The 19,473-nt window shown below is 41.6% G+C and overlaps 2 protein-coding genes across 4 annotated transcripts; both read left to right on the top strand.

Annotated features, from left to right (window-relative positions):
- Positions 1–496: 496 nt before the first annotated feature.
- On the top strand, positions 497–7,218 carry znf148 (zinc finger protein 148). The gene is made up of 7 exons (XM_083682255.1): positions 497–610; positions 1,493–1,832; positions 1,928–2,053; positions 2,197–2,320; positions 2,452–2,535; positions 2,823–2,941; positions 3,384–7,218. The coding sequence occupies exons 2-7, from the start codon at positions 1,515–1,517 to the stop codon at positions 4,989–4,991; spliced, it is 2,379 nt and encodes a 792-aa protein (XP_083538381.1). The 5' UTR covers positions 497–610; positions 1,493–1,514; the 3' UTR covers positions 4,992–7,218.
- Positions 7,219–8,466: 1,248 nt separating this feature from the next.
- Positions 8,467–19,169, top strand: slc12a8 (solute carrier family 12 member 8). Of its 3 annotated transcripts, XM_083682325.1 has the most exons (15): positions 8,467–8,583; positions 8,926–9,008; positions 9,267–9,450; positions 9,597–9,743; positions 9,875–10,066; positions 10,155–10,386; positions 13,885–13,998; positions 14,366–14,453; positions 14,614–14,701; positions 15,504–15,650; positions 16,606–17,260; positions 17,410–17,507; positions 17,632–17,749; positions 18,402–18,462; positions 18,842–19,169. In XM_083682325.1, exons 3-15 carry the CDS (start codon positions 9,322–9,324, stop codon positions 19,008–19,010), a joined length of 2,238 nt encoding a protein of 745 aa, XP_083538451.1. In that variant the 5' UTR covers positions 8,467–8,583; positions 8,926–9,008; positions 9,267–9,321; the 3' UTR covers positions 19,011–19,169. The 3 variants fall into 3 exon arrangements, with proteins under 3 accessions (XP_083538451.1, XP_083538452.1, XP_083538453.1); XM_083682326.1 differs by lacking the exon at positions 8,926–9,008 and having other exon boundaries at positions 8,470–8,583; XM_083682327.1 differs by lacking the exons at positions 8,467–8,583; positions 8,926–9,008 and having other exon boundaries at positions 9,262–9,450.
- Positions 19,170–19,473: the final 304 nt, after the last annotated feature.

Raw genomic sequence — 19,473 nt, 5'->3', positions numbered from 1 at the left:
GCACGCGCATGGTTTGTCTCAATTTCTGTGTAACTATAAAGACATACGAGCATATCATCTAGCCTTTTTACAACAGGATCATGTAAATGTAAGCAATGAGGTACATTTATAGGAATAATGTGGTCTGATCTGGATATTAGCCTATCATAGGCTACTGCAATTTGAATATTATTGGAAGTTAGGCTACTCCCATGGTCCACATGGTCGGTGGTCAGAATAGATATAGCAAAAATGATCTGGTCTTCGGCGTACAAATGAAATGGCCTGTAGTCAAACACTGTATGATCCACATGGAGCCCATCCCTAGTGACTATATGCTTTGATGTCTGTGTCACGAGCACAATTAATCTGGGACACTATATGATCGTCTTATTATAAGCGCGTTCTGCTCACAGAGCACCCACACAGTATTACCTGTTCTGCAGTAACACTTTATTTCACCAGGTGGCGACAACCACCCACTTTTGGCAAAGAAGACAGCACATTCCGCAGTCAGCCCGAATGCAATGTTGTTTCTATCGGTCGGCGCAGCCAAAAGATAGGCCTACTCTTTCGAAGATAACCATGATGACAACAAAACGGCTTTAGTGAAAAACGCAAAACTAAAGAGGTAAACTGCATAGTTGGTTGAGAACAGTTATTGTTCTGCATCACTTTGTGTTCGAGCATAGACGTATCAGTCAGTACATCTGCATGTTGTTAGCTAGCTAGCTAGGTACTTGTGCTACTCGCTAGCTAACCAGCAGATTCTTGTTGTTGTGTGACACTGATTAGGCCTCCGTAGCTGACATCTCTACCCAGAGCTAGCTAGTAGTTTGCTAGCTTTCTGGCTATTATTAGCCAACGTTATGCATTGCAAATACATTTTTCTGGCTAGTATCTATCAAGCTGCATGCAAGCTACAAGTTGACAGCTAGCTAGCTAACTTGCGACTATAGCCTGCAGCTGAATTAGCTACATGCAAGCTACAAGTTGACAGCTAGCTAAGCTACCACCACTAGTTGCAGACAAACAGCTCACAACTGCACTGTGTTTCTTTGCTTGGCAGCTTGGCAGTAAGTTCAGTTACTACAATAAGTCTACATAGCTATCCAAGCAGCTAGCAATCTTATGGCAATATGTAATTGCAAGCCATGCCAGTAATCGACTGTGATACTGAGACTCTAGTCCTGTGTTATGTAGGCTGACGTCGCGAACTGTGGCCTAGCTAACGTTGCAGCTAGCTAGTCAAACATATTTGAGAAGGTAGTCAAGATAAACCTTTGTCTAGATTAACCTGAGTGTTGGCGACGACAGTCCTTTCTTTTACTGCAAGCTAGTTTAGTTGGTCTGATTGAGCTGACACATAATATAAATTACACTGATACATGGAGCTGTGGCTCAGAAGCTGACACATTTTTTTTTTTTTTTAAATAGCACGATATAGTAATGACCAATTCTGAACAAAACTGTTTTGTCAGTCTTTGACTGTTGGTTCCTCTTGCTCTTACAGACACACGGGCCCTCTGATAAAGATGAACATTGATGAGAAAATTGAAGGGATGCTGCTGAAGTGCAGTGGAGGAGTGGATGGGAGGGTAGGGGGTGGGGGTTTAGTGGTGATGACCCTCGGAGAGCGGGCATTAGCCCACCACCCCCTATTGGCAGAGGAGGATGGTGATGATGATGATGATGATGAAGATGAAGACGAAGACCTTACAGGGGGTTCACTGGTCTCACACGACCTCATCCCTCCTGACGATCTGATGGTACATGAGGAGACAGTGAAGAATGATGCAGAAGTGGGCCCTCAGCGACTCTCCCACAAACTGCCATGCACGCTCCACATGCCTGTGAGTCCATATCGTCTGTCTACTTTTGCGGCATGTGTAGCGCCAGATCAGTCTTGTAATTCATAAAATGAATTCCCTCATCTAATGTTTTGCAGGTGAGCATCAAGCAAGAGATTAAGCTTTCCAATCCACTTATGCATGCAAAAAAAGAGAGAAAGCAAGTCCGGGACCTCACAGAGTGTCACAAGAAGAAGAAAAGAAAGCAGCGCTCTCCTGCCAAGGTGCAGATTAATACATTTATTACAGGTTTATAAATTCAGCATTTTAACAATCAACTAAAGCTTATATTTAACTGTATTATGATAGTTCAGAATTAATCAATTGTATGTTTCCCATTCCCCCCCCCCCCCCCCCCCCCCATCAGATTCTGACTATCAACGATGATGGGTCACTAGGTCTCCAGAGTCCAAAATGTCATGTGTGTGATCACTGCAACGCAGCCTTTCGAACCAACTACCATCTACAAAGACATGTCTTCATTCACACTGGTTTGATCTCTCTTTCATGTCTCTTGGCTGAAATGAAATGCCCTCAATAACTATTTGTTGTCTGTTATATTGACTGCCTCCTAACCTTTGGGTGAAATGATTTGCCTTTCCTTTCTCTGGCTTTGTTTCAGGTGAGAAGCCATTTCAGTGCAGCCAGTGTGATATGCGCTTCATTCAGAAATATCTTCTTCAGAGACATGAGAAGATTCACACTGGTAAGAGAATACCCCACGCAGCTATGATTGAACTATGGCAGCACAACAACAACGTCAAATACAGGGTGTTAATTAAGATTCACAGGAAGATGAGTGGAAAAGAACCACTATAATTGCCCATATGCCATAATGTCCCATATGAAAATTAAGAAATATTGATATCTTCCCCCTTGTACTTCAAACAGCTCTCATATGAATGTTAACTGGCAAATTCAGTGATCCTGTGCATTGTATTATGAAATATTGTTCTCTATTTCCTTCTTTTCTTTTCTCCTTTTCTTTTCCAGGTGAGAAACCTTTTCGCTGTGATGAGTGTGGAATGAGGTTCATTCAGAAATACCATATGGAGAGACACAAAAGGACCCACAGCGGAGAAAAGCCCTATCAATGTGACTGCTGCCATCAGGTGGGATTTGTTTTGGGTGAAAAATTAAGTTACATTAAAGGGACCAAAAGGATGTTTTTTGTTATTATGGTTTGGGATGGTCTTCATAACCCATGTATTTAAAGTGTGTTATCATCACTTGGTTCTGGGGTTAGTAAAAGGTGGCTTCCTCTAATCCTCTAAATGTAGCACTAAATGTATTACCCTGTGCGCTAGATTTATTTTAATACACGCAGGATTAGAGCAAGCCACATTTTGGTTCCCCCAACACCAAAGTGATAATCACACACTCTTAGTAAATGGGTCAGAACTGTTTCTGATTTATTCAAAGAAGATCAATAAACTAATAGTTACCTATCTTTTAACTAAATTCTAAAATTTGTGATTTTATAAATTATTATAAAATCAGAACATTGTCACTTTTATACGTTTTCCAAACATGCCTTCTGCTTTGTTCCCACAGTACTTCTCCAGAACTGATCGGGTTTTGAAGCACAGACGCATGTGCCACGAGAGTAAGGACAGGAAAGCCCACAAAGCTGCAGGGAAAGATGGACTCTTACGCAACACAGAATCTCTGGGCTTCTCTTTTCCTGCCAAAGAGTGCACACTGCCGAAGAAAAAACGCCATAAGTCCTCAAACAAGTCTCAAGGCTCAATTGCCACCACCCAAATTGAAGAAGATGCAGTCACTGTTGTCGGCAGTGAGGAGAAGGTAGAGCAAAGACCAAGTAAAGTAGAATGTCTACCTCTCTTTGCCGTTTCTTCCAAGGTCAAAGACGAGTATGTGGTAGCGGATTATTCTGTGGAACTTCCTGACTCGTCAAGCAGCCGCCGCATTGGTGGTGAGATACCTTCTGAAGAAATCTATCCCCCTAAGCTGGTCCTGAAGAAAGTCCCAAAGAGGAGTCTTAAGCAATCCACTGAACCACCTCAGAGTCTGTCCCCTTTGGCCTCTTTTGAAGAGAACAAAGTCACTAGATACACATTTGAGATAGTAGACAAACAAGGCATTCTAGATGTGGAGAGCAACTCTGACTTGGAGCCTGTCGACTCCCTCCAAGGAGGACAGACCAAACCAGCAACAAGCAGCACAAATTATGATGACGCCATGCAGTTTCTTAAGAAGAAGAGGTATCTGCAGGCTGCTCTAGCAAATAATAGCCGGGATTATGCCCTGAATGTAAGCAGCATTGCATCGCAGCCTTCTGTTACACAAGCCGCAGTGGCTAGCGTCATTGATGAAACTGTCCCTGCTACTATTTTGGAGCCCCAGCCCCTCAACATTGAGATCAAGTCAAACCATGATAAGAATGTGCTCCCAGATGAGGTTCTTCAGACTCTACTTGACCACTACTCAAACAAAGCCAATGGTCAGCCAGATATCTCCTTCAGTGTTGCAGACACAGAGGTGACCTCCAGCATATCCATCAACTCCTCTGATGTGTCTGAGAGCAGCCCAGTAGAGAGCCTGGGGGCCAGTGCCCAGGCCCCACCAGCAGAGAAGGCTAGCCTTCTTCAGGAGTATTCAAAGTTCCTCCAGCAAGCACTGGAGAGGACCAGTCAGAACGATACTTACCTGAGCAATCAGAGTCTTACTCTTGTAACGGAGAGCCCCAGCCTCTCCGGCCAGCCATTGTTTTCCACAGAAAAACAGTTCCCTTCCCCTAGCAGGTTTAGGTCGGGGATGAACTCTCCCCTAAGGTCCACTTTGGAGAAACCCCACTTTGGACTTCTTGTGGGGGATTCCCAGGACTCATTTTCATTTTCAGGCGATGAAACCACCCCTTCTGCGGTGTCTCCAACTGAAGACTTTCTAGAGCAAGTTACATCCTCAAAAAAGGCTGACGCTCAAGGGATGCTTCAGACTTTTCAAATCAGCACCTTTGATCAGAACTTCAGATCTCACTTCCAGACATCACGATCTGGAATCTCCTCCCAATTTACAATTGCCAATGGACAAGTCAGTCTCAGAGGTCATGGCACAGACTTTTCAGAATTCCCCCTGACTGAGACACGATCTCAACTGAACTCCTCCCCAGATGTTACACCCAGTCAAACGTTCGGGTGAGGGGGAAAATAATGAACATTTTATTTCTGCAATCATTTGAAAGGCACTTTATATCCACGTCCTCTGTTCTGCCAAAATAGGTCACTCCACAAAGGTGACTGTTGCTCAAGGCATTGTGATTGAACAATAGAAAAATAACCTTTTTTGTTCTATTACTTTCAAAATGTGTGAATCATAGAAATGGAAAAAGATATGTTAAGCACTTTTCCAAAAAGAAAATATGAAAAGAAATGGAAAGTGGCTGAAAAAGCACTCAAGGGGCAAAGCAGAATGTAAATTATGAATGGTGGTCAACCAAAGTATAAAGCAAAGGGTTTGGTGGAATATTCACTCTGATCATTTTTATATTAATTTCATTATATATCTGTATTTTAATTTTCTGCTCAAAGTTAATCATGTGTTCTCATCTTTTTCTTGCACAATCAAGCAAATATTTGTCTTGTATTTTACCAAGATTTGACCCTCATAAACATGCTATCTGCTTATCTTGTATAGTAACTGCTTTTAGGAATTTTTATCTCATCGTTGGCTGTTTTTCTCTCAGAAAAATTCAACTAATTAAAAAAATAAATAATAATTATTGGAAATTAATTTACGCTTAATCAAGTGAGACATTTGTCCCACTGCTTGTTAAACACCCTCGTCATGTTAACTTTCCTATTGAATCTGACTCTATTGTAAGAGTGGGTTTCCCCTTTGGTAAATTTAGCAGATTGTATGGTTGATGGTATGGAATCTAGTACTGTATATCATCAATCAACAGCATTTGCTTGAAATGTATTGTTTTCAATACCCAGGACAAATCCACAAACAAATATGAGTTTAAATATTATTGTTATGCTTTAAGTAATGTTTTCACAATGGACTGTAAGTGAGGAGAAACTTTCCCCAATGATTTAATGATTGTAAGCGAATTTCAGATTTAACATCTTAATATGGTTATATTGTGAAATGTGAAGAAAAAAATACATTTTGCACGTCAAAGTATTAGTTTTCATCAGTGCCTTTTCAAAGATCTCCTGCCATTACTGTATGTTCTTATGTTTTCATTCTTTTTTTGGTGACGGTCAATGAAAATAACTAGTCCAATTCGCACTTTCTGAACTATGGTATAAGCTATCAGTTACTCAACTCATTTTGTAAGAGTAGAATCTTTTACACTTTTCTCAGCACTTCATGTAGTCTGAGTAGCTCTTTCTCATATTTTAGCCCAGGCATTAAACTGATCACTTCATTTTTCTCCCCAATATCTTGTTTTGTCACATATGTTCTGATTAACTGTTAGCACTCACATTGTGTATTGGACAATGCTTTCCCATGTTAATACAATCGTTATTCTTGCCCCAAAAAAGTGCTTATCCTCAGAATTAGTCTTGCGAAATCACATGTTTGTTTCCTGCTAAAGATTTGACTATATCACACAAACACACATCACATTTGGTTAGTTCTCCATTGTTGGGCAGTGCTTATTCTCCTCCTTTTCAAGGTAAATGGATTGAGATTTATTTATTTTTATCTGAATTTGAATCTTTTTTTTTTTTTCATGGTTTGGTTTATTGCGTTAGTTCTAACAGAACGCTACTGTATGTATTGCTTGTGAAGCATAACTCAATAGCAGCCACATTAGAACAGGAAATGAAATTCAAAGTGTATATTTCTGTTTTTGTATTGCCTTTAATTTTGCTATGTAATAGCATCAGATTATCTTATGTCAAAATAATGTTTTTATATTGACTGCAAGTTCCTCCACTTTCATTTCTTCTGACAATCAGGGACAGAATCAAACAACTACTCTCCTCTGTGAACATTCCCTCTAGAATGTATAGGACGTTCTCTGCTGTAAATAAGTTGTATATTTTTACTTTTGTGTATTTTCAGCTTTGAAAAAAATGGTATTCATGAGTGGGGATTTGTGAAAGATGTTTTATGGACACATTGTCATCAGAACACTTTTTAATGCATTTTCATGTTCCGGTAAATGCACCCATCTTCCTTGCTGTGCCACCATGACTTTCTTCAAACAGCCCCAGGGTAGGGTTTTGACCACAGTAAATGGATCCCTCCACCCTTACAAGAAAGAGTAGTTACTGTATTATAGAGTGGACTATAATTTTCACAGTCTTACCTCTCACAAATTAACAGTTCATTAATGGTCATGGCATATCATTATGTGGGATGTAGCTGAAATGTCGGTATATTTAGTAAATGAGATGTGGTATTATCAGTTTGTTGTTGTTGTTTGCACTTCCTTACTGTGGGCACAGTTACCCAGATGGTTATCTGATAATATTGCATGGTTTAAGTGTCCATCCAGCAAGAACTCCTCCAGTAAAAGCACTTTCAAAAGCACAGTGTAGTTGCATGCATATTTCTGACTATCTTCAATGAGAGATTGAAACCACTTCTATAGTATCAGTCCCTGTCCAGTTGAAATATACTCCACTTTGAGATGGGAAACATAGTTCAAACGGAACTGAAGGTTCTGCCCAAACTGGACTTGGAAAAGCAACAAATTTAACACCATCACCACCTACAGACCTACCATTTTTTTTTGTATGTAACCTCTATCCATAAACTGGCCGTAAGTGTCCTTGTATAAGCTGGAGATGATGAAACTTGTTTGATCAGTGTGGCAAAAATGTCTAAATGTAACTTTTTGATAAAAACGTGGTTCTATTTTTGGAGACATGTAATGTTGCTTGTAAAAAGGCTCTTCTGTATGTCATGCAGTCATTATTCGATTCTTAGGCACTGATGGACAACATTTTCCTCCTTGAGACAGAGTTATTTTTGACTCTTAGATTTTCACATTTTTTTATCATTGAACTAAAGAAGGAGATACTAAACCAATTGTTAGTCAAGTAATTAATTAACAAATTATTCCACTTTGTAGAGGTGATTGATCAAAGGCAAGATTAAGGTTGATTTGCATGGTCTCTAAGTTGTTTGTTCGAGTGAACTGGTCGTTTTATTAATATATATTGCTTTAACTGTAGATGATTAATTTCTATAAAGTACTATTAGGTTTATGCAATATATTATGATTTGTAAAAAATCTGATTCAATTGTTGGTTTTTGATCGTTGTGTGTTATTATGTCCTTCCAAATAAAAATCATTCTAGGCTACAGTATTACTTTCTTTTTGTACATGGAGGCCTAATTGAAGACCACTAGAATGATCCAAACATCCTAATCAGAACGTCTGTAATCTCAGTTCTAATATAAGGCAATATATGAGATTTGATTACTTTTCTCCAGAAGATTATTCTATAAAACAGACAAATAATATTGCTAAATAATACGATTGCTGCCAAGTGCCCAATTCAAGGTTGGCCAAAACTAACAAGACCTTTTGTCAACACCTTTAGTGGCGTTGGTCAAAACAAACATTTACTTACTGACGTTTGTGGAACACGTAGCATTATAATAATGTGTAACAAGCACCCAACCCACTTGACATATCACAGGTTGGATACTTGTACATCACAGAATAACAGTAATTGAGCTGGCATTTTGAATATATACTTTTCAGAGAGCTGTTTTTGCTGACAGTATTTTGGACGTCAGATGAGATCGCACTTTTTCTGAGCAGGTAAAGCAATAATTATTGTCTGCTTAAATTTGATTTCATTTGGTAAGGCCAATACATTGTGTAGGAGGAGGACTGATTACAGATCTGCGCTGATTGACTGCTGCTTTTACATTTACAGCAAGCTTAGGGGTTTATTGATTGGAAAGGTTCAAAATACTTAGCGAGAACTACGCAATTGTCTGTTATGCCAGGTGAATATAACTGTTTGTTGTGGACTAAGTTAATATTATTTCGATACTGAGGAGTGAGTCAGTAATTTGTTACAATGTAAAATGATTCCACAATTTGCTAAGTTGAATTCGACTGTCCTTTACCCCACCTATGTATTGGCACGTGGTGCAGAGTAATCGACCCACGCATTGTTACACCTGTCGCATCCGGGTGTCCGTGTTCAGATGACACACCTCTGTTTGATTCTAGGCAGGGTAATTAACTTTCCCTCTTCAAATATTTTGAATGTATTTCCAAAGAACATCTCAACAGATTCATATTATACACATTTAGTCTGTAACCTTTAGGTGTGCACTGCATAGGCTCTCTGTTAATATTTTCCACCAATATTCTCCTGGGAAGGTTAATGAATACACAAAGTAGGAGTAACATTTACATTGGTGACATTGTTCAAGGTGAATTACAATTTAAAACTCAACACAACATTGCGACTCGTCTACCCTCTTACCTAGCACCCATGCACTCTAAGGAACTGGAGCAAGGACAAGTTTTATCAAACCAGTTGGCATGGAGGCCCTGCCTTTTGGCTGGACTGTTCATAGGTCTGACTTTGAGGACGGATCTGAACTTCTCAAGTCTAGGGCCGGTGCCAGCAAAGTCCCACACGTCCAGGATCTATTCCACGAGAACGCACAGGTAATTTTGTGTATTTGTTACAACTGTTTCCTGTTGCAGTGAACTTCTAAAAGCCTCTGCATTCTGTCATTCCTGCATTCTTGCTTCACAGCAAGTAAAAAGAAAACAAAAAAAAGATAATATCTGTTTATGGACCCACTGGGCAGGGGTCCCAACACCACACTCAGCCATGGTGGAGGGTAAAGCTGTTCGTCTGGGAGCCAGTCCTCTTTGGCACATGGGACGGGGTCTTCACCACCTGCATGATCAACATATTTGGCGTAGTCTTATTCCTGCGTACTGGCTGGCTTGTGGTGAGTGAGTGAGTAAATTGTATACAATAAGAGAATGACACTAGGGCACATCTGAGCTACTAAAGAACCCACAAGGACCTCTTCCATATCCAATTTTATGAGATTTTGTTTTTTTCTTTTGGTAATGTCAGGGGAACACAGGTGTGTTGTTAGGTATGCTCCTGGTATCTGTCGTGGTGCTTGTGGCCCTGGTAACAGTGATGTCCGGGATTGGAGTATGCGAGCGCTGTGTTGTCGGCAATGGTGGAGTCTACTCGATGATATCCACTGTCCTGGGAGGCAGGGTCGGAGGGACTGTGGGTCTTCTGTATGTTTTCGGCCAGGTGAGTGTGTGTGCGTGTGCATGTATGCGTGCGTGTGCGCGTGCGTGAGTGCTTCTATGGGGCTATCACATTGTTTGCATTTTGACAGTGTGTGGCAGGAGCCATGTACATCACAGGGTTTTCAGAGTCCATCGTCCAGCTTCTGACCCTGCAGAGTGAGTGGGCCGTCAGGGGGATGTCTGTGGCTGTTCTGCTGGGCCTGCTGGGCATCAACCTGGCTGGGGTCAAGTGGATCGTCCGACTGCAGCTGCTGCTGCTGGCTGTGCTGGCTGTCTCCACACTGGACTTTGTTATTGGGACATTCTCCCACCTCAACCCAGGTATGTGTGACATGTATTCTAATAATTATAAAATGGGCCGTTCTGTTTATTGAACCTATAGAATGGCCCATAGAGTGAAGTCTCAGAACAGAAGTTGCATAGTGGTGGTTTGGATCTCATAAGCAGTCCTTTACTTATTAGATTCAATGACCTGTTCTATCCAGTAGATGTCACTGTGGCATTATATATCCTGTGGTTCCTTATTTACTGCATACAGTACATACTTCTATAACCAGTACACTCTGTATACTCTAACTAATAGGCAGTGCATTTTTCTAGCATAATTATCTCCTTTTAAATGCTCTCACATTTGATTATCATTATGTCATTAATGCACTCTGAAGTTCCACATCCAATCAATGCAGTGTATTTTGCCATAGCAAGAATAATCACATTCTTGTTATGCATTCATCAACACAGATGTATGTTGTCAAACCATAACTATTATTTCAATGCTATTTTTATTTTATGCCATGAAAACAGGTAGATGTTTCAAGGTGTGTGTGTGTGTGTGTGGCTTGTAGACAAAGATACTGCATCATCTCGGCAGGTTTGATGCTAAGTCTCGTTCACTGTTTACCCAGTAGTTTTTCTGTGACAAGGAAAAGTTTTTTTTTGCTTGTTTGACAAAGCCAGAATGTATTATTTTGCCTTCAGGAAGTCGATTCCTGCTCTTCCTGTTCTCACTGATTATCAACTTCCTGTCCAGGGGGAAAGCAAAGTGTTCCCGAAGAGTTTTCTCCAACAAACCACAAGGAACGCTAGCAAATTGTGGGGGTTGGTTCATGAAGCCGAAACCTTCCCCCTGCTTTGCCCATGTGTCTCCAAACCTCTCATCCCTAACAATCTCCTCCTTCCTAGAACTGGCATAGGCCCACATGTTGTGGGCTAGGGAGAACCAGGCAATGGATTGCCCAGGTTTTTCCAATTAAGAGTTGCTGTGTTGGGGTGACCTCATGGTTGGCAGAAAGCCATCGGGTCCCTAGCCTAGGCTGGGCAGGCGCCGTATGGCCTGGTTACCTGCCAGTGGCAGCAGGAAAAAGGAGCTGCTGTGCAGATGTGTTTATAGTTTGATAACACTTTTAATCAGTCAAGGCCAACTGGGGAGCAAAGGGTTGTCTCCATGGAAGACTTCAGAAGCAGCACAGTGTATAACCAAAGGCATAACTTTTCAGTGAAATATGAATATATTTGAAACATCTACTAAATTTCTCTTTAACATTCCTGCGAAGTTATCCTTCCACTTTGATCTAAATTCTGTGTGGAAATGTCATTATGAGTTTAGTGGGAATACGCCTAACTGTTTAAACTAGAGCCCATTTTAGATTTGTGGGGTGATAGTTCTTCCTTCCCAACTGTTTAATGATGTATTCTGACAAGTCCTTCCTGCGGTAGTGTGGTCTCACGTGGTATAGAATAGTCTGAGACTGAGATTTCAAGGAAAGTAATATGAAACTAATGTAAGGAATATTCTCTATTCTCCTGTCTAAGAGTTTTTGCGTTAGACAATGATGCATGAGTAAGCTTGACTTCTAGAATTGTAATGTTTATCTCATGAAGGAATACTATTTGCACATACAGTACAATGACACCACTGCTGTTGCTCCGTGTGTAGAACACAATCTGACCACCTCTCATCCGCTGTGAGACTTCCAATCTTCATGTAAATCCTTTTCCAGATTGAATAGGAAACTGTAATATGCTTCATGGTTTGGGGTTTAGGGTGTTAGCACATTTTTGGACAATGACAAAGAAAAAAAAGGCCGGAACTAGATCTGAGCACTGCTCTTGAGACCACCACATCATCCCTTCCTGTGATAATATGAATCTCTCCCAATCATCAGATCAGCTCCTCCCATGAAATATGGCTTGTGGTGACTGCTGAAAAAGTGGGGACATCAGGGGTCATTCACAACACTAATTCTGTCTCTGTACACACCTCTCTATCTGAAGTGTGAATGTCACTCACTATAAACAGATTAGATGGTCTGTTAACATACTTGTCTGTATTGAATTCAGGCAGGTTTATTTACCTTGTGACCAGTTTGCATGAATGCTCTGAGTGGGAAGAGCTGTGACTTGTACTGGGCTGCTCACCATTATGTTATATTAAGGGTGGGGAACCTGCTGTTCATGGACATTCTACCACCACAGAAATGAAGCAGACGTAGAGTAACATTAGGCCTATTATTGTTTGGATAGAGGGTGGTCTCACCGGGTCAGTCACTGTAGAAGAATGCTAATGCTTCTCACTGGACGCTTGTCTTTAACTCCACTTTGATTCTCACAGGAGACAGTGATTGCTATACAGCAATTCAGCTTTTTTTTTTTTTTTTTTTTTTTTTAAATGTTTACCTTGTTATACTGTAGATGCCTTTCTCAGAAAAAGCAGGGCCAGTGCATCAGCCAACTTTGTTTAGTATGAAAATGAGAACATGGGGTGCCTCTCTCTCTCTGTTTCATTCTTCTGGACTTGGAACCGGCTGAGCTTCTGAAAAGGGTGGCGACTTCCTTTCGGATAAACATGTCATTAATCAGAGAGAACACATTCTTTCCCATCGCAAGATAACCAAGGGGGAAATGGTTCATGTTCTAACATAGGCGGGCCCTTCAGATTTTACCCTCAGGATTAAACCTTGGCCCCACCAGCACAGACCTCTCTTGCTGCATATTCACTATACACGTACTGTATCTCAACCTCCTATTAATGGTAACTTTTCATTATATTTTGCCATGTTGAGTGACTGTTACTTGAAATATTCAACATTATGCTCCAAAGTAAGTTTCACAACTCAAACACCACTTGGTGTGAATAAATCAGTCTTGTCCTGACTGTCCAGCACGATGGTGACATCTCCTCGTGCTTTCAGTACTAATGTTCTTCTGGCGCCTGTTTGAAGCTTGTTGTGTTTGCCTGTGAGCACGCCCTAGGCCCTGTCCAGACCTCGCTCTGTCAGATCCATAGTACAGCACTATTGAACTTGGCAAGTTTTCCCGAGAACCAAACCCCGGCCTCTTGATTGCACGCATCTAGGCGGATGCTGTTGTACTCCCCCTGAACAGTTACATAAGGGTCTGTGGTTGTCAGGAGCAGACACCTTTGGCCTGATCCCTGGAGAGTTCTGGAGTCCAGCCTGACAAAAATAGTTACTATGGAACCTATTAGGGAGCGAGGTAGGATTTAAAATGCTCTAATGTTTCAAAGACCTCAGTATATTGCTGCGTACCATTTCTCCACCCTATCACTGAACTATGCACGTGCACCTTCCCACATGATGTTAAAAACATATGAGTTGAGCATGGGTTTGATTTATACCAATCCAGTGTGGAGAAATCAGTATTACTCAGTAGTGAATATGACAATTAAAGCAGAATTTCTCTGTTCACCTTATTCCTTTGGGATATATATATATATATATATATATATATATATATATATATATATATATATATATATATATATATATATATATTATTATTATTTTTATTTTTTTTCAGAGCATGGCTTTGTTGGGTATTCTAAGGAGCTTCTGAGCAAGAACCTGCTGCCAGACTACACAGCTGGAGAAGGCTTCTTCACTGTGTTTGGGGTTTTCTTCCCCGCTGCAACAGGTGAATTTGCCAACTCTCCTCCTTTGACCCCACTTATTGTCACCAAAGTAAGGTGAAGACATTAGAGGCCTGACACAGATTAAACCTAGTCCTGGACTAAATTGTCCTTGAGAATCTCCATTGAAGATGCTTTTTAGTCTAGGATTAGGCTTAATCTGTGTCTAGGAATCCAGCCCTAGATCCAATCAAATGTGTTGGTGCAGTCCATCTTTTCTAGATTCTCCAATGGAAATCTTCATCATAATAATAATACTCTTCATGTCCTTATAGAAAGCAATACGAGGCCACTGTACAGGGAGGGTTTGGAATAGAAACTCATCTGTGATTGATTGACTATGACAACCAATACTCCTGTCCTGGTGTGTAGGTGTGATGGCAGGCTTCAACATGAGCTCTGATCTCCAGAGGCCTGAGCACAACATCCCTGTGGGAACCCTGGCTGCAGTCTGTACCTCGTAGGTGTCCTAGTTACTTCTGACTTCATCTCTGCTTCCCATCCACTCCCAATATGCCGTCCACCATTTTGGATGTTGTGTTTCATAACTTCCTATTAATAGTGAGAGAGATGTGTGATCACGGATCATAAAAGCTGTGGTGTATTGTTGGAATCCACAGGTGGTTCCTGTATCTAGTCTTTGTCTTCCTGCTAGGAGCTATCTGTACCAGAGAAGCACTACGGTACGACTTCTTAATAGCGGAAAAGGTAAACCCACTCCATCTATTCAATTTCAAAGGCTTCACAAGGGGCTCCCCTCACACTGTCAAGTTCCTTTTGAAAAGGTTACTTATTTTCTTTTCAGTTGATGTCATGTACGGTCACACATTCTGGTCTTGTACGAAGTGTTGGAATAATATGCTTTAATGTATGTGTGTATTGATGTTTTGACTGTATGTCCCCTCACATTCTAAAGATGTGATAGTCAAATGGATATCTGTTCATCAGTATTATAGTGTTAACAGCTTGTGCTATCTTAGTGGTCCTAACTATTGATGGGTCCCTTAACTGACCCTAATTCACTGAACGCCATTTGTACAACTGGGGTGAATGAGAGGAATGAGAGGAATGAGAGAACCCAGTCCAGCTGAGGTCAGACCCCTACACCCTCCCTGCCTGCTCACAGCTGTCCTTACACCCAGTAAGGAGGGGGAGCGTACTGTGCAGGGTTGATCTACTGGACAGGGGGTGCAGTTCAGCTGTCTGTGGAGCCACAGGAGTGGGTGGGTGGGTTGCTTGGAGGGGAGTTGGCTCTCCATGATGCTGTTGTGTCCATGAGATATCTACAACAGATGGGCAGAGATACTGTAGACCTTAGAGCAAATATTCAGTACATATATGCCTAAGTTATTTACAAGAATCCTTATGTATTACAACTTATATGAAATTCTTTTTGCAGAAAGACATTCTTAGGCACTTTTTTTTAACCTGTTTTCATAAGGGTTGGTTGAGCGGAACTGAGCTGGGTGTAGTCGTCTCTACTGTTTCCCTCTGTTTGTTTTTTTCCCAGGTCTCCTTGGTGGGTTTCCTGTTTCTGCTGGGGCTCTACATCTCCTCCCTGGCCTCCTGTATGGGCGGCCTGTACGGAGCACCCAGGATCCTCCAGTGCATCGCCCAGGAGAGGGTCATTCCTGCCCTAGGCTTCCTGGGACAAGGGGTGGGTGGATGATCCACTGAGTGAAAACATGAGGGAGTGTCATCACTCTCACTTTAAGACAACAGTCCACTGCACACCACAGGCCTCTCTGATACACATGTACTTGAATAGTTATTTGTTTTCTAATGCATGTTTTCGAACTACGATGCTGCACCTATGTGTCTTTGGTACAGTACACCATTGCTGGAACATGAACAAGGGGGTACCATATCGTTTGTCTGATGGTTTAACTGAAAATTATTTTCTACTTTACAAATTATCTCATGTGACTATAACACAATCTGTCTGTCTGGGGTCAGGGTGTGGTGGGTGGGTTCAATGGGAAATGCTGAGAGGAGGGCCTAATTATAGCTCTGCAACGTAAAGTCCAAAGAAGTGAGGGAACTGAGTGCAATAGTTGTGCCTTACAAAACACTGCATACTCACTTCGTCCTGACCCCTCAACCCCCCTTCCTCAGACCCCACGCCCCACAGTACTGTCTGACCTCTCAGCAGGCTGGAATGAGGCCCTAGACATCTAGCCCCAAATCAAAGCCTCAGAACAAACGCAGGAAGGGAGGCAGGCAGTGCCGACCTAGGTTGGCCTGGAGCCACGCCAGCCCAGAGCGTACCAGCATTTCAGCCGTGGCTGCAGTCAGAGCAGCCTCAGCCTAGGCTAAAGACACTTAACAGTAAACAGTAAAATAACAGTTTATACACAAAATATTTTTGTAAGAGGAGCTCATCAGTAAAAAATGTCAGAGTGAATGACCAATGTCATCTTGCATTGTTTGTATTGTGGTATTACTGTGTTGTATATACTACAGTATGATACTGTACAGTAAGTTTGAGGAATTAGGTTTTCCTTTTTGCAAATAAATGACTTATGACTAGTTTTATGACTAGCTTTATATGTGCTGTATGTTTTTATACAATTCTGCTGCAGTCATCTCTCCACTCTCTCTTTCTTAAACAGAAAGGGCCTAATAAGACTCCAGTAGCAGCTATCTGCCTGACGAGCCTGCTCACGATGGCCTTCATCTTCATCGGCCAGGTGAATATCCTGGCCCCCATCGTTACCATCAACTTCATGCTGACCTACAGCTTCATTGACTATTCTTACTTCAGCGTGGCCATGACATACAACCTCCAGGTGAGGAAGAGTAGGGTTGGCTCGACCAAGAGGACTGGCCTGTACTCCTCTGGACAGAACTATAAGGCCCTGATGGCGGTCACGCACCAAGGCTATGGGACAGAGGGGGACATGGAGAAACCAGGAACCCTGCTGGAGTTCACCAGGGATATGGACCAGATCTTCCCCCTGCCCAGTGTTGGACAAGAAGAGGCTGAAAAGGCCTCTGTGCCAGGACTGAGATGCAATGTCAGGAAGTCAAAGGCCCCTGCCAAGCAAACGTTGATGGACAGCTTTGGGTTAGATCTGAACAGCAATACCTTCGCTAATGATAGAGGGGAGGAGATGGATCCAACTCCCCCAGGAGAGGCCGTGCACCCCCAGGAGAGACCTGGAGAGCAAAGCCTTGACCCTAGTGAAGTAAGACAGGACAAGCCCCTCTCCAGACGAAGCTCCATACAGCTAGATCACCCACCTGGGTCACAGAGTCAGAGCACTGGTGAGCTGCTTTACATGGGATACTGAGGGACATTAGTGACTTTCACAATAGAGCTGTTCTAAAGCTTAGCCTATCTCCCGTTACTATGCTTTGATTTGAAGCTTTATATATTTCTGGGTTATATTCTATTCCTTTCAAAAATCAAACAGGTGCTCGGTGTAAACCAGAACATCAGGGGTCAGGAATCAAACCAATGCCTGATTCATTCTATGCCGTGTTCTGCAACCACTGGATCGCTTTGATTGGTGTAAGTTACTTAGTTAAACATATCACATTTCTGTCCTACTGTGCCGTATCTCCTTCAAGGAGTGACTTGAATAAGGAGTGACTTGAGTGCATGAATAAATGTTTTTGATTTTTGACCTCTGCAGGCGTTATGCTCCATCGTGATAATGTTTGTCATTCAGTGGGTCTACGCCTTGGCAAATATAATGTTTGCTCTGGTCCTCTACCTCTACATTGGGAAAGCAAGCCCCGGTCTTCCCATAGGTGACTATCCAAGTCAAAACTTTCAGTCATTCTTCCACCCTAAGTATATACATAGCTTATACAGTCAATTTACTTCAAAGCATTTAGGTCATTTCATGTTTTCTCCTGATTTGTTGTGTTATGACATGATGGTCCCAGGCTGTAATGGCACTGCTGAGGCCTTCAGTAATGCACAGCTTTGCCACACAGCTGTTTCACAGGATTTTTTGAATAGCTGAGTAAAGGATTCTGCAACCGTGTGTGATATACAATCCCCATACAATGGCATACTTTGCTCCCCTGATTCAAGACTTAGTCAGAGGCATAGCTCCAAAATGCAAGCCACTTGTGTCATAGGTGCTGTGGTTGGTGAAATGTAAAAAATGTTTAACCGGTCACACACCGATACTGTATATCAGAGTATTTATTTACTCTGGAGTGGCAGAGTTATCTAAAGGAACACATTTTAATTACAATATTAATTAAAGATAATGTATTTTTACTTTTAGCTGTGGTTTACACCATAAGTACAGATTTTATCAGGTTTTCTCTGCTTGTTGTGTTGAGAGGTGAATCTTAGCATTTCAGCAGAACATTAGATCAGCTTGACTTGGTGCATGTGTCTTTAGAATTCTTTCAATGTATGGTTGTGTTTCTTCGTGTTTTTATACAGGAGCTGCAGCTCGCTTCAGCTTTTTCAAATGGCTCAAGTCAACATTAAGTAACATTGGCAGGTGTGTTAATTCATCATGAATTGAGCTCTAGAGGTTCCATGATATTCAGGACCGAACGCATAGATGATTGCCATGATTGTTATGTATTAGCACAGTGTTATCTTCAAATGAAGATTTCTTCATGAGAGGTTTGGCTATCTCTGCCAATTCAGGAAATACCCACAGAATCAGCTCTGCCAAGCAACAAGAGAGAGCCTCCCAACACTGTAACTTTCCATGCACAAGGTCAATTGTTTTTGATATGCTGAACCCTCTGTGGGACTGCTATCACTAGCCTCAGGGTAGGGAATTATGCTTGTAGAAGTGTCATGTAGCATTTATGTTGAATTGATTATGATTATGATCATTTTAAAACTGATGATGTATTTGTGACTTTCAGGGGAGAGTTTGCTCCTCGGGACCAGATGGTTGTGACACCCTCTCTGTCCGGAGTCGGCATGGAAACTAGGCAGCTGACAGAGGAAAATGCGGACTTTGCCTCTCGTCACCGTTACCACCAGTCGTCCTTTATTGATGCTGACAGAATGGCACATCTACAACTCAACTGACTGACACCTCATATTGCAAGCCGTATCATTCAATGATTATAGCGGTCAGGCTGAAATGCATTCTTCTCAATGGCATTTATGGGCCCCTATTTATTGTTTCCATTATTGTGGATTGTGATGTTTTTTATTTAAAAAGCATACATTTAGGCATACAATAAACGTGAATTCTTCCATTCCGTGTTTGACCTCTTATTAAAAATGATAAGATAATAAGGATACCTACTGTAGGCTCTTGGGCCTTTATTTAGCGGAGGTGGGGTTGGGTGAAAGTTGTTTTATCTAAGAAGATAACTGAATCCAAGTTGATACATTGTAAAAACTTTTCATATGATTAACATGTATCTTGCCACGAACAAATCATGCAACTGTAACAGATGTTTGATGTTTCTAGACTACTTGTGAAACAAACTGCGCTGCGAATCACTGCTGGGTGGAACACTATCGCTGATGTGTGTGGGAGGAG

Source organism: Argentina silus, assembly GCF_951799395.1.
Source record: "Argentina silus genome assembly, chromosome: 12".
NCBI classification, from domain to species: domain Eukaryota; kingdom Metazoa; phylum Chordata; class Actinopteri; order Argentiniformes; family Argentinidae; genus Argentina; species Argentina silus.
Note: the sequence above shows the minus strand (reverse complement) of the source record. Positions and strands in the feature narration are given on the sequence as shown.

Bases quoted from the DNA above. Each gene is read 5' to 3' on its own strand.
- znf148 (XM_083682255.1), top strand. From the start codon at position 1,515: ATGAACATTGATGAGAAAATTGAAGGGATGCTGCTGAAGTGCAGTGGA. The intron at 1,833-1,927 runs GTGAGTCCATAT...AATGTTTTGCAG, and splicing joins CATGCACGCTCCACATGCCT to GTGAGCATCAAGCAAGAGAT. The intron at 2,536-2,822 runs GTAAGAGAATAC...TTTCTTTTCCAG, and splicing joins ACATGAGAAGATTCACACTG to GTGAGAAACCTTTTCGCTGT.
- slc12a8 (XM_083682325.1), top strand. From the start codon at position 9,322: ATGGAGGCCCTGCCTTTTGGCTGGACTGTTCATAGGTCTGACTTTGAG. The intron at 15,651-16,605 runs GTGGGTGGATGA...TTTCTTAAACAG, and splicing joins TAGGCTTCCTGGGACAAGGG to AAAGGGCCTAATAAGACTCC. The intron at 17,750-18,401 runs GTGACTATCCAA...GTTTTTATACAG, and splicing joins AAGCCCCGGTCTTCCCATAG to GAGCTGCAGCTCGCTTCAGC.